Genomic DNA, 18767 nt, shown 5'->3' with positions numbered 1-18767 from the left:
GGAGTTTTTGAATACCGTGTCCACTCAATGTCCACTCTATTAGACACTCCTACCTAGCTGGTCCATCTTGTAGATGTAAAGTCAGAGACGATCGCTCATCTATTGCTGCTTGTTTGAGTTGGTCATCTTCTAGATCTTCATCAGTGGTCACAGGACACTGCCCACAGGCAGGGCGCTGTTGGCTGGATATTTTTGGATGGTGGACTATTCTCAGTCCAGCAGTGACAGTGAGGTGTTTAAAAACTCCAGCAGCACTGCTGTGTCTTATCCACTCATACCAGCACAACACACACTAACACCCCACCACCATGTCAGTGTCACTGCAGTGCTGAAAATGATCCACCACCCAAATAATACCTACTCTGTAGTGGTCCTGGGAGAGGCCTTGACCAAAGCATGCAATATAACAGATGGACTACAGTCAGTAATTGTAGAACTACAAAGTGCTTCTATATGGTAAGTGGAGCTGATAACATGGACAGTGAGTGTAAAAACAAAGAGGTGGTTTTAATGTTATGGCTGACCAGTGTATAACTACTTGTTAAAATGTACGCTCGACCTCCTGTTGTAGCATCAGATTCAACATGGCAGCCGACTAACCTGTGACAGGAGCCTCAATGTCCAGCAGGTTCCTCTCAGCACGCAGGATGGCAGCCCCCTCACTGATGAGGCGCAGAGCTACACTCTCCTCCACACGGCCCTCTTTGGTCAGGTGAGCCTTGAGCACATCGACTTTGGGTTTGCCTTCACTGTCGAAAACCTCCTTTACGGTCAGCCTGTGGCTCGGGGGGAATGGGACAGCTATCAAGGAAAGAAAAAAAAAGAAATAAATGATTTTCTTACATACAAATCTAGCCTCTAGTGCATTTTTTCGACCTGTATACATAATACATTTTTAATAATACATTTTATTTATATAGCGCTTTTCAAGATACTCAAAGACGCTTTACATAAGACAAATAATCAAAGCAAATACGTACATACACCATACAAATCAAAGTACAAAATCAAAATAGTACATCAACATCAAGAATAATTAAGACAAAAACAAAGAGAGCAGCATAAGACAGTTCATTAAAAATTAGCTAAATTATGAGAGAGAACAACAAATATAGAACAATTTCTTAAAATTAGACAGAAACAGGACAGATTCACATGCAATCAGGAAACTGAAAACTTTACAAGTTTTAGGATCTAGGACTTCACATTTCTGTCGTGATCCAAGTATAAAAACTATTAAAAAGAATAGCAAAAATAAAAGCATTTATTTCGTGGTGTTACAAGTTAAATGCCATTTTGAATAGATGAGTTTTGAGAAGTGACGAATTTGGACAGGTCAGGACAATCTCGTAGGTGTTTGGGGAGAGCATTCCATAAAGATGGAGCAGCTATGGAAAAGGCCCTGTCACCCCAGGTCCGGTGCTTGGTCCTAGAGGGTATGGACAGTAGGTTAGCCTCAGAAGAGCGAAGGCTACGGGAGGGAATGTGCTGATGGAGCAGGTCGGTGAGGTAGGATGGGGCCTGATTATGGAGAGCTTTGTGAGTGAATAGAAGAATTTTGAATTGAATGCGTTGAGCAACGGGAAGCCAATGAAGTTTTTGGAGAACAGGTGTAATATGATCACGGGAGCGAGTATGAGTAAGGAGGCGAGCAGCTGAATTCTGGATATACTGAAGTTTTTTTAGGATTTTGTTAGATGTACCATAAAGGATGCTATTGCAATAATCAATTCTGGATGTAATAAAAGCATGAATCAAGGTTTCGGCGGCAGAAAAGGAGAGTGATGGACGTAGACGTGCTATGTTTTTTAGATGAAAGAAAGCAGTTTTGGTGATGTGATTTACATGGCGGTCAAAAGAGAGGTTGCTATCAAAAATTACACCAAGATTTCGGATGTTAGATGTACATGTAGATTGTAGCTTCTTGTAAATATTTTCACCTTTATATGAAGAAATCCCACCTGCTGCAAGTGCCCACACATACACTACATTGTCAAAAGTATTCACTCGTCTGCCTTCACACGCATATGAACATGAGTGACATCCCATTCTTAATCCATAGGGTTTAATATGATGTCAGCCCACCCTTTGTAGCTATAACAGCTTCAACTCTTCTGGGAAGACTTTCCACAAGATTTAGGAGTGTGTTTATGGGAATTTTTGACCATTCTTCCAGAAGCGCATTTGTGAGGTCAGACACTGATGTTGGACCAAAAGGCCTGGCTCACAGTCTCCGCTCTGATTCATCCCAAACGTGTTCTATCGGGTTGAGGTCAGGACTCTGTGCAGGCCAGTCAAGTTCTTCCACACCAAACTCGCTCAGCCATGTCTTTATGGACCTTGCTTTGTGCACTGGTGCACAATTATGTTAAAACAGAAAGGGGCCATCCCCAAACTGTTCCCACAAAGTTGGGAGCATGAAATTGTCCAAAATCTCTTGGTATGCTAAAGCATTAAGTTCCTTTCACTGGAACTAAGTGGCCAAGCCCAACTCCTGAAAAACAACCCCACACTTGGCACAACACAGTCAGACAAGTACTGTTCTCCTGGCAACCACCAAACCCAGACTCGTCCATTGGATTGCCAGACGGAGAAGCGTGATTCGTCACTCCAGAAAACACGTCTGCACTGCTCTAGAGTCCAGTGGCGGCGTGCTTTACACCACTGCATCCAACACTTTGCATTGCGCTTGGTGATGTAAGGCTTGGATGCAGCTGCTCGGCCATGGAAACCCATTCCATGAAGCTCTCTACACACTGTTCTTCAGCTAATCTGAAAGCCACATGAAGTTTGGAGGTCTGTAGCGATTGACTCTGCAGAAAGTTGGCGACCTCTGCGCTACTATGCGCCTCAGCATCCGCTGACCCCGCTCTGTCATTTTACATGGCCTACCACTTCATGGCTGAGTTGCTGTCATTCCCAATCGCTTCCACTTTGTTATAATACCACTGACAGTCGACTGTGGAATATTTAGTAGTGAGGAAATTTTACGACTTGACTTGTTGCACTTGTTGGCATCCTATCACGGTAGCACGCTGGAATTCACAGAGCTCCTGAGAGCGACCCATTCTTTCACTAATGTTTGTAGAAGCAGTCTGCATGCCTAGGTGCTTGGTTGTATACACCTGTGGCCATGGAAGTGATTGGAACACCTGAATTCAATTATGTGGATGGGTGAGTGAATACTTTTGGCAATATAGTGTATCTGCTTGCATGAATATTAAGATCATAAGCAAAAACTGAGCATCTCACTTTTCTGATTACGCCTGCATTCGGATAAAACACCTGTGTCTGTGTTCTCAGCAGGTGTACTACAGCAGAGAGAAAGGCGGATGGCGCAGTGGCATAACGTGCTAACCCGCCACCGCTGACATCTGGCTGGGTGCCCGAACAGACACGACTGGTTGTGTCTAATAGGAAAAAGGTCAAAGAAGTTTTAGAGGAAGAGAGAAAAATGCTTCATTTTAACTCCAGGCATTAATATGCACAACACATCCAGGTTACACCAACTTCAAAAGACTGAGAATGATGGGATGTTAAAGAGCCAGGAAGAATGTGTTGCTTTAGTGAACACTAATTAAGACTTTGAACTGGAGGAATTAGCAAAGCTAAACAGTAATTGTCTCTTTATTTCGGTCTCTCTCACACATGACTTCTTTGCTTTATCTAACAGCTCCATGGTTACTGGTGCAACTCAGCCAATTAAATCCCAATGAAAGGCTGGAAGAACCATATTAAAGCATTAATAACAGGTTTACTTGAATCATGAATTACATGTAACATCTAAATTTGGATTTGAATAGCCGAGGCAGCATTGTTAAGCATGTCTCTAACTGTCTGATTACTGAATGTAATGTGGTTTAGCTCCAATCTGTATACTGATATTCATCCCATTTTTTTCCACCATGCTGAACAACATCTGTAGCTTTATAGCTACAGTCAGTGTATTCTGACTAACATCTACATTTAACAGTAATTAGCTATGCACTCATACATTTACATTTTGGACAGACTGTGACTGCACCTGTAACGCTTTATTCTACGAGAGCATAAAAATTAAAGTACAGAACACTGTGTGATTCTAGCATCCTAATAGCTTATATCGCTGAGCCTTATTCTCATTTTCATTAAAGCAAAGCTGTAATTTACTTCCCTGTAAAAAACAAAGACATCACTTAGCTCCACTGGCATGATTATTTAAACAAGTATGAGGTTGTTGGACGTCTCATTCCAAAACTAATGGTATTAATATGGACTTGCTCCCCTCTTTGTGGTTATTACAGACAATCTTTTTCTACAAGAGTTGCAAGTCTGTAGGAATGAATACCTGTTCAGTAAAACGAAAGGCAGGCAGGGATGTTAAACAGGACTGGCACACAAACAACAGTCCAATTTATCTCCAAACTTAACGTCAAACCATGTCTTTATAGACTCTGTAGTTCTGCAAAGCGGTTCCAGTCCAATGTTTATATTGTTGACTGCATACACACATAAGCATTGGATGAAGCTAAAAGCCTTGAATTTAAAGCTTTTAGCCAAATAGTGGCATCCACCAGACTGAGCTACAGGCAGTACAATGGGAAATTCTAAAACTCTATACTATTCTATCTTTAAAAAGCAGATATTTATTAGGATTTTAACGTCATGTTTTACACACTTTGGCTACATTAATGACAGGACAGGCAGTTACTGGTTACACAAGATTCATCATTTTCTTTAATGTCAAACACAGTCATGGACAATTTCATATCTCCAATTCACCTCACTTGCTTGTCTTAGACTGTGGGAGGAAACAGGAGCTCCTAGAAACAGGGAGAACATGCAAACTCCACACAGAAAGGATCCGTACCGCTCTACCTAGGAATCGAACCCAGGACCTTCCTGCTGTGAGGTAACAGTGCTACCCACTGAGCCACTGTGCTGCCCTTAAAAAGATAAAGCTAGCAGTGTCACTTGGAGCCATTTCTAAGTACCTTTAAAACCCAAGGTAATCTGTACAGACAACTGTATAAGTACCAAGTAGAAGAAACAATGGTCTCTTTCCCAAGGTTTGGAAGAAAACACAAACCTTTATGCTGACTGGAAATGTGTCTGGATGGTCATGTGTAATACATGAATGACAAACAAACTGCTGAAATTAGAAACTGTTGGAACACAGACACCACTGTCCACAATCTACCAATTTTACCATATACCTTAGTCAAAAATACAACAGGTTTTTGACAGCAAAACTAGACACACAAGTGACCTTTTTTGTCCCATTTTAGGCCAAAATCACTTCTACCTCTTAGCACTTCAAAAATCCATAAAACAAATATTTTGCCACTTTTTCCAACATGAATCAGATAATAAACAGTGCAATAACATTCTTTGTACACAAAATAAGTTGTGGTTTACGTAGGTTTCCATAGCAAAAATAGCCAACAGAACATCTGGGTGTTAAACGTAATGTTACTGCCATGTCCATTATGCACGCCCACAACTGGTTTGGTTTTAAGGCTGTGATCACACTGACTGTTATTATGTATTTGCAATAGCATGGCTCCATACTTACTATATAATGAACTACATGTGGTGCTTAATATTATAGCTTTTACAGCCTTTACAGTCCATTATATTTCAAATACATTATTTAATGTAATGCTGCATCAATATTTAAAATAAACCCTGCACAGTTCTCAAATTATTTTAATACATTCGAAGTTTGTTTGTTTGTTTATTAAGATTTTAACGTCCTGTTTTACACTTTGGTTACATTCATGACAGAAACGGTAGTTACTCATTACACAAGATTCATCAGTTCACAAGGTTATATCAAACACAGTCCTGGACACATTTGTATCTCCAATTCATCTAACTTGCACATCTTTGGACTGTGGGAGGAAACCCACGCAGACACGAGGAGAACATGCAAACTCCACACAGAAAGGACCTGAACAGTCCCACCTGGGGATTGAACCCAGGACCTTCTTGCTTTGAGGCGACAGTGCTACCCACCGAGCCACCATGCCGCCCTAATACATTCACAGAAGTGCAACATGTAAATAAGAAAAAGTGTCCCATCTGTCCAGCTGTGATGAGCTCAACCCTATTCAGCACCCTCGGGATGAATTGGAATAGAAAGCATACATTTGCCGCTCAGGTGGCGCAGCGGTAAAGCGCACGCTGTTCACCAGAGCTGAGATCTCGAATACATCATATCGAATCTCGGCTCTGCCTTGCTGGCTGAGTGGCTACATAAACAGTGATTGGCCTGTTGTTCAGATAAGGGGCGAGACTAAAGCCAGATGGGGACTCTCTCTCAGACTAGTGCGATTACGACCTTTGCTGGCTGGTTGGTGGCGCCTGCACGGAGATGGGAAAGGAGTGCGGTAGGGGGTGTGGCCCTCCATGCACAGCGCTGTACCGCACTGCACTCGTCAAGTGTAGGTGATAAGATGTTCGATTGCTGTGCACGTTTCAGAGGGGGCATGGAGCAGCCTTGTCCTCCCCAATCAGGAGCAGGGACCAGCATTTGTGAGAGGATGATTGACGGGTAAAAATTGGATGCACTAAAAAAGTGGGAGAAAAGGGGGTTTAAAAAAAAACAAAAAAACAGAAAGCATACATTTTTTCATCTTGGTATTTATTAACAAAATAAATGGCAAACGTGGCAGGTAACAATTGGAAATGAGCTGTTTTCAATAATTGTATGATTCTGCATATGTATTCAAGTATAATATGTAGAACTGCAGTGAATGCTTTATATAAAGCATCTACTGATATAATAATTGCAAAACAGGGCAGTTTCACAATTCTACAGTCTGTTTTCTAAAGGTCAAGCTGGTCTTAAGCAGCACTGAACAATCTGCCTCATTATCTCCTTCTCTAAGCCAAGAGATTTTCCTGCACTCTTCTTCATCTGCACCTCCTGCTCAGTGATCACACACACTTTTATACTGAATCTAATGAAAATTGAAGTCTTACATAAACAACAAAAAATTTAAAAAGTTGTAAAAATATATATATAGCCGCTCAGGTGGTGCAGCGGTAAAATACGCTAGCACACCAGCTCTGGTATTTCGTATACATCGTGCAATCCGGCTGGGCTGGGTGGCCACATGAACAACGATTGGCTGTTGTTCACAGAGTGGGACAAGCTGGACCATGGTTCATCATAACTGGTGCAATTATGACCTCTGCTGGCTGATTGATGGCGCCAGCGCAGAATTGAGGAATAATGCTGATCAGCCTCAAGGCTGGTCCACATATGAACTTGCCTCGTGCAGGCGAAAAGAGGCAGTCGGCTACTGCACACGTGTCTAAGGGGGAATGTGTCAAATCCAAAGCTCCCCAATCAGGAGTGGAGGGTTATATCGGTAGAGGTAAAGCATAACACAATCAGGTTAATTGGATACAATTAGATTAGGGAAGAAAACTGGGGGGAAAATTAGAGAAAAATATATATATATATATATATATATATATATATATATATATTATTATATATTATATATATATATATATATATATATATATATATATATATATAGACTCAAAAAATTAAATTAAAATTGAATAAACTTAATAAAATTAATTTAAATAAATTTTAAATAAATTAAATAAAGTTTAAATGTTAATTTTATTCAATTAAATTAAAAAATGGCCTACATGTGAAATACATTTTGACGTTAGTTGTTGTAGAGACGTGCAGTGTAGTGTATACTTGTGGTATTTGTGAGCCTGTGATTAGATATGTTTTTAATTTATTATAGTTCAATAAACTAGAGGCATACATGAGTACTGAACTCCCACTAAAACAAAACTTTTATTGATTCGTGGGCTAATTGATTGGTTGTTTATTGTCATATTAGTCCTTTATGTGACATGTCATGGCATACTCTTGCAGTGACAAATTTAGATTCTATATAATAAACTGAATACAATTTATATAAAACAAACACACTCAATGCAAAGTGACAAATATGAATAACAAAACATGCCATCTCTACGCCTCTTCTTGCTCAAGGTTGGTTCATCTATTCAGTTAAAGTGAATACTTATTTTAACGTCATGTTTTACACACATTGATTACATTCATGACAGAACTAGTTACTCGTTACACAAGATTCATCAGTTCACAAGTTTATATCAAACACAGTCGTGGACAATTTTGTATCTCCAATGCATCTCACTTGCATGTTTTTGGACTGTGGGAGGAAACCGGAGTTCCCGGAGGAAACCCATGCAGAGACAGGGAGAACATGCAAACTCAACACAGAAAGGACACAGACCATCCCACCTGGGGATCGAACCCAGGACCTTCTTGCTGTGAGGCGACAGTGCTACACACTAATCCAGATATTAAAAACAGCTTATTTATCAGTTTAAAAACAAGTTTAAAAACATATTTAGGTGTAAAAAAATAATGATGCTTGTAAAAAAAAATCATACTGATCTGCTCAGAATCAGTCAATAACAGAAAATGTTGTTCTTGAGTAATGTTTACAGTTAGGTATATTTATTGTTTAGGTAGTGTACCAATGTCCACTTTGATTATCAGCAGTAAATAATAGTAAAGAATTTAGCTAGTGGTTGCTCCTTTCCCATGTGGTGTTTATATATAAAATAAATAAATAAAAAAGCAGTGCAATAAACTGGCAATGTCCAGAACAGTCTTTATCTATAAAATGGCATTCCCCCCATAATGGAATATACAACATTAGCATTAGGTCCCAACCGCCTCTGCATTTATTGTGATAGTTAAAGCCGCTTATGCTTTACTGATGTAGACAGTGTACTGTACAGTGTACAGTTCACTACAAACCCCATCTACAAGCCTTTACCTCTTACCTTATCTGATACATGTTGTGTTAGCTAGTTTAAAAAGTAGCTCAAACAACTGTAATTATATGCATGTGCAAATGCTATGGTTCATGCAACTATGAAACATTAAATTTCATAAATTAACAATAAGTGATCACAACCATGTTTTGAATAAATAAATAAAACAGATAAATAATTGAAAAAAAAAACAAATGTCAATGCTATTAAACAAAACTGTGTTGAAGGCAAAATAATCAACTGCAATTAACATGACTTGGGAGTCACTTTTAACCACCTTTTATTGGCAGCACTTTAAATGGTCACCAGCAAACTTGGTTGATGTTTAGTTAGATTAAGCTTCTAGTGCAGTAGTGGTGCGCAATGCTCAAGGTACAGTGACATCAAGATAAAGCACAGGCTTCTCCAGCATTGCCAGCACCAAGCAGAATTGCTGGTTATCACATAAAACCAGCCAAACTTTTCAATCTATTAAGCCCAGTTACCAAAGAAAAACAAATGTCTCCGATTAGTCCCAGTTTATCCATCAAAAGCAACGTCCTGGTGTGAATGACGCATTCAAACATAGCCAAAACAGAGTTAATGCAGAAGGGAAGCAGATGAAAATTTGCATAACGAGAGGAATTTAAAAGGAAAACACTGCTCCGCCTCTCTTCCATATCAGCCAATTACCATGCATAATGCAACCTCATCTTGTTCCTTGCTCTATAGCACAATCACAGGCTCACGCATAATTCCACACACCCCGGGGAGCACGACTACTTTCTTTAGCCGATAAAGAATCAGATTCCATGCTATGATTATGCCAAACAATATGGTTACTGCCCAGGTCAACAGCTCCAAATGAGATGTGGGATAAATCATTCCCATATTTTCCATCAAGCACGAACAGATCACGGTATTTCCATGGGGATCAAATCGATTAAACATCAGTCTGAAATGGTTTCACTGTGCATTTTTAACGTGGTTTTTGTATCAATTTTCTTTGATTTGCTTTAAAATGATTTAATAATCACATGCATCACATTATGTAACAATAACTTGTTATAACAAAGATACATTACACTACACTAGTGTAATTTTCTTTTACATTTCTGTAAGGAAAAATGAGCCAACTTTTCTATTTTTATTTTAATAACATAATTCCAAAATTCAGCATCTATTTAAATGCCTTTCACTGTAGTTTTTTTTTTTTTTTTTCATTTTCTCCACATATTCCTCCCAATTTAGCACAGTAAATTTTTCTGCTGCTCAGGGATACTCGACTGCATCAGAAGAGAGCATGTCGCTGTACACACCTCTTCCGACATGTGCACAGCCCTCCTCTTCTCGCCCCTGCATTCTGCACAGACGTCTCTTCCGCCAATCAGGGTCCTTACACAGCGTATGAAGATCCCACCCAAACATAGTCAGGTCGCCCCGCCCTAGCAGATACGATGGCCAATTAGTATCTGCTGCAGGCACTGCCAATTATACCTGGCGCCCAGCCGACCACTGGCAACGCTGAGTTTTGAACCGAGGAGTTCAGGATCTCTGCGCTGGTGTGCTAGTAAAATATCCCACTGCGCCACCTGGGCACTCTTTCACTGTAGTTCTGGGGGCTGGTTCTGAGTTTTCTTAGCTTATGGCAAATGGTTTGTTAAGAACTGTTTAAGGAAAGCATGGAACTTTAAAGTTAAGGATTCGTAGCATGTAAATTTTACAGTGCTGATTTATATCAAGCATGGCTATGTTTAATTACTTACATTATTAGTTCAATTAGTTACATAATTACTAATTAGTTCATTAGAAAGCTAGGTAGCAGTTAGTTTCTTAGATATGCATGTCAAAGGAACTGGTTTCTAACCTACCAGCATTAACTTATTGATTCATACAAATAGCATGTAATTAGAGATGCATGAGTACCAATACTGGTATGGGGTATTTGCCCGATACCGCGCTCATTAACCTGTACTCGTACTCGCAAAAGAGGCTCCGATACTAAACATCCGATACCGTGTGCCTAGTGCACGTTGCTGCGTTATGCCTAGTTTACACTACACGATTTTTGCCCTGATTTTCGCTCGGCGACTGGTCGGCGCTAGATTTGCCGGCTCGGGAGCAACTTGGCGTTCGCTCGGCGATCAAAACTCTCCAACAACTCGATCCGGCCGGCTTGCCGAGCGCTCGGCGACCGGATCAAGTTTTCTAGCATGTCAGATATCTGATCCAATAGGTATTGGTATCGGTATCGGCAAGTACAAAAATACATGTACTTGTACTCGGTTGGGAAAAAATGGTATTGATGCATCCCTACATGTAATACAATGTATTATTACAGAACTTGTACGTTTTCTTTATTTTAATTTTAATAATTCCCTTCTATTTACAATAGCCAAACAAACAAATAACTTTTCCACTCCATGACCACAACACAACAGGACACACCATTATCATAATCACTAGTAATATTTAAAGTAACATTATTTTTTCTAGCTCTGTACTCACAGCTTTTTAATTCAGACAGAGATGGGAAAATGTCAGGATTACATTCTGGGACACTTCTCTTTCAAGCACTTCTTGAAACTCAATTACAATATTATTGCTCAACCCTCCTTTAATGTTTTTGAAAAGGTTACGGTTCCCTCGAGACTAGGAGCTCATCGGAAAGATCCATTAACTGCAAAGCCAGCACTTCTAAAGCTGCTGAATAAATGCTACTGATGGCCAAGTGTGAGTCTGGTAGAAGAGGCTGAGACCTGCTGCTGATCATTTTCCTAATCTGGCTTACAACACAATCCCAGCTCAGTAAGTGAATTCTTGTTTATAGATATTAAGATTCAAACCTGGCAAAAAGCAGAGACGTCAAGGAAAACCATCCTTCAATTTATCTATGAGTACTTTTATTTTTATGATAAAATTAAAGTTGGTCTCATTTTACTTACACTGTAAACATAAACCATGCAACCAAAAGGATGTGGACACCCATTTGAAATTAGTGAAATTATTTGTACCCATAACCTACGCATCGCACTATTCTACAAAACCACCTTCATACAAAACAACTTTCATTCATTCATTGTCTGTTTTACCACCGCTTTGTCCCATTCAGGGTCGCACTGGGTCCAGTCCCCTGGGTGAAAGGTAGGAAACACCCCAGACAGGTCACCAGTCCATCACAGCACAAACACACTCATATACACATTCACACACACATACAAACTTAGGGCATTTTTTAGTAGCTCCAATTAACATTACGGCACATCTTTGGACTATGGAAGGAAACCCACACAGACACAGAGAAAGCACCACTCTACCTGGGAGACAAACCCAGGACCATCTTGCTGTGAGACAACTGTGCAAAGCAATTTTACTGGAATTAAAAAAAAAATGTAAAGAAAGTTAATTGCTGAAAAAAAGCAATACATAATTAAACTGTTTCTGCAGTACATTCATTGATTATTTTATAATTCACTACAACCATAGAGGTTGTGGATATTTTATGGGTATATGACTGCTTACTGTCGCCAATCGTTTACTCTGTACGCTTTGTCAGCAACTGTAACGCCCTTAATTGATCAAAAGAGAGTCTCATAGAACCCTCTCTGATCAGATGATGTCTGGGTGGTGGACCATTCTCTGCAATGCACTGACACTAAAAATATAATGAAATGGAGTGTTGTTTTGGTATAAGAATATGAGGTGCAACAGTGTTGGAGTACATGCTCCCCATGTTTCAGCATGGCTGTGACTATGCATAAATGCAGGATACTTGTTTTTTTCTTGATTTGTATATATGGCATATGAATTACATACTTTTAATACTTTTTAAACCATTCGCTGCACCCTCGTGCCATGTAAATGTGGAGTGATTATTCTGAAAACACTTGCATCTGGATAGAAAGGTTGTATATAAATCAGAGAATGCCATTTTTTTTGTGTGCCATTTTTCCCCCAATTTTCTCCCTAATCTAGTCATATCCAATTACCCTGATTGCATTACACTTCCTCTGTACCGACACTACCCTCCAGTGCTGACTGAGGAGCGCCACAACTGACACATGCCCCCTCCGACACGTGTGCAGTACAGACTGCATCTTTTCACCTGCACGAGGTGAGTTTATATGTGGATCAGTTATGTGTATGAGAGCCACACCCTGATCAGCATTATTCCTCAACTCTGCATCAGCCAGCAGAGGTCGTAGCTGCACCAGTTATAAGGAACCCTGGCTCTGCTTTCCCACCCTGTATGAACAACAGCCAATCACTGTTCATGTAGCCGCCCAGCCCAGCCGGATGGCAGAGCTGAGATTAAAAATCCCAGCTCTGGTGTACTAGCGTGTTTTACCACTGCACCACTTCAGCGGCAATGAGTTTGCCATTTTTTATTAAATAACCACATTTATATACTACAGTACTTCAAGACAAATACAACCCTGTTAAGCAGCTAACACTTGACTAAACATGGCCTGCAAGATAAATGTTTTAAAAATTATGTAAAACTCATGTCTCATCATTTTTCTGAGGTCAAATTGCTATCAGCTATTAACAATTTCCAGCAGAGCCTGATAAAAAGCAATTTAACCTTTGAGATTGTTCCATGTCTGCCTGCCAATCACAATGCCAGCGTTAGTATTCCTCCTGTCAGACATGATGCAGAGATTTGAACTGACCTGACAGTGCTGCTGAAATAAATAAAACAAATGCAGCAATTACGCAGATAGAAAGCACAGAAAGTGTGTGCGGTGCTAGGGATTGTGGTGTGTGATGTATGGTTGCTTCTGGTCTGATCTGGGTGAATATATTAAAGAAAGCATTGCACAGCAACTTTTGGGACTACTGAAAGGGCTGAGGTGGCAGAAGCCGCTCTGATACCCTGGGGCTGCCAATGGGAGATGGTATTGGCCTGGCAACACAACACCAGTGGGCAGCACTTTTACTCTGCCACCCACTCAGTCCCAGTAAGAGTAAGTGAGAAACACACAGAGAAAGAGAGGGGGGGTAAATCAAATACAGTGAAATGGATGGTATCAGTCTTAAATTCCAGACAGCACTTTCACCCGTGAAGGATGAAAAACCATTTCGCTCTGTGGTTAGGATAGAGCCAAAGAGCCAGGGTGATCAATGACCTGGCTGAGCTGAGAAAGAGGAACGCAGGCACTTATCCTCCACTGCCCACAACACTTAGCACTTGTGCAATTCCAGACCTAGCATACTTAAATGGCTGATGGAGGGTGGAGTTGAAGCCAAAGAAGTCGAAAACATTACTGCATTAGCAAGAAGCACCGCAAACACAGGGAGTTTATTGAAACAGCACTTGCAGCATTATGGAAACAACATCGACTGGTAAAGTGTTGCATGGTTTGCACAAGCACAGGGTCAGCAAAACAGTGGGCAAAGCTGTAAGAAAGACTGCCAACTAATTTTCATAAGTAACACAACCATGCCGATATTAAAGGTAATGCACAAATGGTGGATAATGAGATTAATTGCTAATTAAAAGCATGTATCAGCTATAAAAGAGACATTTAGAACTTGATGTTTCAGAACACAAAGCATCTAATAGCTTTCCCAAAAGCAATAAAGGTACAAAGAAGTGGCATGAGCAAATTTACACTGATCAGCCATAACATTAAAACCACCTCCTTGTTTTTACACTCACTGTCCATTTTATCAGCTCCATCTGTATAGTGGAGCTCCATCTCTGTAGTCCATCTTTATCTCTACATACTTTTTTAGCCTGCTTTCACACTGTTCTTCAATGGTCAGGACACTCCCAGGACCACTACAGAGCAGGTATTATTTAGGCGGTGGATCATTCTCAGCACTGCAGTGACACTGACATGGTGGTGGTGTGTTAGTGTGTGTTGTGCTGGTATGAGTGGATAAGACACAGCAATGCTGATGGAGATTTTAAACACCTTACTGTCCCTGCTGGACTGAGAATAGTCCACCAACCAAAAATATCCATCCAACAGTGTCCTGATGAAGGTCTAGAACAGGGGTCGGCAACCTTTAACACCCAAAGAGCCATTTGGACCCGGTTTCCACGGAAAAGAAAACACTGGGAGCCGCAAATACTTTTTGACATCTAAAATGAAGATAACGCTGTATATATTGTTTTTTACTTTTACGCTTTGTATAAACAAGTACAGTGGAACCTCGGTATACGTCTGCTTTGGAATAAGTCCAACTTGGTATACGTCCTGTTTGGACGTGAAAAATTTACCATTCAGTGAACAACCCGCGCTATAATCTATAGCTATAACGCGCGCTATAACTCTCTGTGAATTGTCAGGTACTGTACTACAGGTACTGTAGTCCCGTTAACGGCGTGCCGTGTTGCTAGGCAACATGAGGGCGAACATAACATTCACAAACTATTACACTATTTCTTGGACGAAACACCCGCTTAATGATTAGGATTACTGTTTATATTAATCTGGACATTTCCATGTATAGTTCATGACTTAAAATAGTGTTCAACCAAGTTTGTACTTTGTCTTTTCAGTGGCGTATTAATATGGAATGATGTGAGGTGGTGACAGGTGCGCCTATATCGGGGATTTAACAGCGGCTTCAAACGCAGCTCAGCCAATCAGATTTTAGGACCGGAACTATCCGTTTTATAAATTATTTTATACAACCCCATCAACTTATAATATGCCAATAACAATAGGATTTTCGTTTGGTATACGTCCTGTTTGGTATAAGTCCAAGGATCTGGAACGGATTAAGGACGTATACCGAGGTACCACTGTATAGTGTGTTGCTTATGAAATCCATGAAGTGCTACAGTGAAAATTTAATTTTATTTATTTAATGAACACATTTTGAACTCTTAAAAAATAATAATAATAAACACGCCGAGTTGAAGGTCTCTTTCAAATGAATTAAAAAGCTGAACTTTAAATGTCCATGTAGCAAACAAAAAATGCCGTGAGCAGTCATCCTTATATCGCCTTTGGGCTTTTGGAGCGTGTAGCGGAGCCTTGACCTGAACCTCTGCGCACAGCGTCTGCAAATCGGGGCTGTACGAAGTCACTTTCATCTTTACGCAGGACTGTAAGGTGCCGTCTGTGAGGCGTGAGCGGTGTTTGTTTTTAACATTGTTCATGGTGGAGAATAGCTGCTCACATACATATGTGGATCCGAAGTTCGACTGTACTTATAATTTATTTTACCAAGACACGCGGAGCCGCAGTATAAGGATGAATGAGCAGCATGCGGCTCCGGAGCCGCGGGTTGCCGACCCCTGGTCTAGAAGATGACCAACTCAAATAGCAGCAATAGATGCGTGATCGTCTCTGACTTTACATCTACAAGGTGGACCAACTAAATAGGAGTGTCTAATAGTGTGGACAGTGAGTGGACATGGTATTTAAAAACTCCAGCAGCGCTACTGTGTCTGATCCACTCATACCAGCACAACACACACTAACATGCCACCACCATGTCATTGTCACTGCAGTGCTGAGAATCATCCGCCACCTAATAATACCTGCTCTGTGGGGGTCCTGTGGGGGTCCTGACCATTGAAGAACAGCATGAAAGGGGACCAGCAAAGCATGCAGAGAAACAGATGGACTACAGTCAGTAATTATAGAACTACAAAGTGCTTCTATATGGTAGAAGCTGATAAAATGGTGAGTGTAGAAACAAGGAGGTGGTTTTAATGTTTTTAAGCAGGGCACTCTGGTAGTCTATGTAACTACTACTACTACAGTTTCAGACTGATAAAAGAACCTCTTGTTAGCTCATGCTGGCCGGTCATCCAGGAAAATAAGATGCAAACCAACTCGCTTCTAACACGGCACTGAACAGAGAGCATTTAAGGTCAGGTACACTGTGTAAAAAACACTATCAATTCATAATGTAAAATTATTCAATTGCACAGGTGTGCAAATCATTAAAAATAAAACTAACCGACTCAGCCCACATCAAATTAGAACCTAAATAATCTAGCTTCACTGGATGCTTTGGGTTTTCTGAAGTATTAGGGCTGTGCCCTAATATTGTCCATATCGAGAAAACCTCTCTCATCTGTTAACACTGTGATGCTAACGCTACCTGGCGAACAGGTGTGCTGCATCTAATCTAAACAACGCTCAAACAATATTATATGATTTGCTGACTACTTAAGCCTATGGCTGTTGTATTAACTATGCTACGGTATGGCGGGATATTAAAAATCTATACTGTACGAGGATATACCGAATGAACCCTCATACTGCCCAGTACTATGAAGAATTTGTGCTCAAAACAAGTTTTCCTAAATGCACTTGCAGGCAATGTCAGGTAGTTGATAACGGACTAAAATTGTCTGGTGCGTTCTCTTTCACCATCACAGTCATCTCTGAATTAGATAAACAGTTTTTAAATTAATAATCTTGTCCCAGTCAACAGAGAATCAGATTTAATCAACAAATCAAGTCATTCATTTATTTAATTTCATGTACCCTCATTTTACTGGCCCTTACACACATTTACAAAATATTTGCATTCTTGAAAATTTGCTGTGTCACTTTTAAATAATTTGTATCCCATTTTACTAAAATACACCGATCAGTCATAACATTAAAACCACCTCCTTGTTTCTACACTCACTGCCCATTTTATCAGCTCCATTTACCATATAGAAGCACTTTGTAGTTCTACAATTACTGACTGTAGTCCATCTATTTCTCTACATACTTTTTTTAACCTGCTTTCACCCTGTTCTTCAATGGTCAGGACCCCCACAGGACCACCACAGAGCAGGTATTATTTAGGTGGTGGATCATTCTCATAACTGCAGTGACAATAGAGGTGGTGCGTTAGTGTGTGATCAGACACAGCAGCGCTGCTGGAGTTTTTAAATACCGTGTCCACTCACTGTCCACTCTATTAGACACTCCTACCTAGTTGGTCCACCTTGTAGATGTAAAGTCAGAGACGATCGCTCATCTATTGCTGCTGTTTGAGTTGGTCATCTTCTAGACCTTCATCAGTGGTCACAGGACGCTGCCCACGGGGCGCTGGTGGCTGGATATGTTTTTGGTTGTTGGACTATTCTCAGTCCAGCAGTGACAGTGAGGTGTTTAAAAACCCCAGCAGCGTTGCTGTGTCTGATCCACTCATACCAGCACAACACACACTAACACACCACCACCAGGTCAGTGTCACTGCAGTGCTGAGAATAAACCACCACCCAAATAATACCTGCTCTGTGGTGGTCCTGACCATTGAAAAACAGCATGAAAGGAGCTAACAAAGCATGCAGAGAAACAAAAAAACTACAGTCAGTAATTGTAGAACTACAAAGTGCTTCTATATGATAAGTGGAGCTGATAAAATGGACAGTGTGTGTAGAAACAAGGAGGTGGTTTTAATATTATGGCTGATTGGTGTAAATCCAGTAAGTCAAATGTACAGAGATGCAGATCTTACCAGCAGCTGACATGAAGTATACGATTCAAGAAAGAAGAATCAAGAAAATCAAATCAATTCTGTGCAGATGGTTAATGTTACATTACATAACATTAACCACTTAACTAATAACTAACAAAAAGTCATTGTTCAGTTAATGCTGCTGATTAAAAATGTAATATAAATAAATATTTAATATATGATTGATTTGACTTCAGAGCGAGCAACAGAACGCTTGATGGATCTAAATTACATACAATATTCACCATGGGCAAAAAGTCCAAGTTTATTTTAGTGGCTATAAAGAATTTGTGTAATAACCAGAACAGGAAATATAATATAAATAATTTAAAGACTAATTATGTTAAGCCTACGGACTAAATCTATATTTATGTCACTACTAAGCTTAAAGAACTTATAATTTTTATAATCATTTATTAAAAGTGTTCCAGCCATACACATTGCCAAAAGGTGTATAAAATCCATTCTATAAAACAAATAGTATTTTTTAGCGTGGCTGTGTCTCCATGCACAAAGCAAAATCAGACTGAGCTGTT

At 40.1% G+C, this 18767-nt stretch overlaps 1 protein-coding gene across 4 annotated transcripts in view; it reads right to left on the bottom strand.

The window, feature by feature from the left end:
• Nucleotides 1-18767, bottom strand: part of LOC134312289 (protein phosphatase 3 catalytic subunit alpha) — a 163248-nt gene that overhangs the window by 84207 nt on the left and 60274 nt on the right. For all 4 annotated transcript variants that reach the window (XM_062994120.1, XM_062994122.1, XM_062994121.1 and 1 more), the window contains exon 2: nt 601-801. In XM_062994120.1, coding sequence (XP_062850190.1) covers nt 601-801 — 201 coding nt within the window. The remainder of the gene's footprint in view (nt 1-600; nt 802-18767) is intronic.

The sequence above is a fragment of the Trichomycterus rosablanca genome, chromosome 4 (genome assembly GCF_030014385.1).
Source record: "Trichomycterus rosablanca isolate fTriRos1 chromosome 4, fTriRos1.hap1, whole genome shotgun sequence".
In the NCBI taxonomy this organism is placed as follows: Eukaryota; Metazoa; Chordata; class Actinopteri; order Siluriformes; family Trichomycteridae; genus Trichomycterus; species Trichomycterus rosablanca.
Note: the sequence above shows the minus strand (reverse complement) of the source record. Positions and strands in the feature narration are given on the sequence as shown.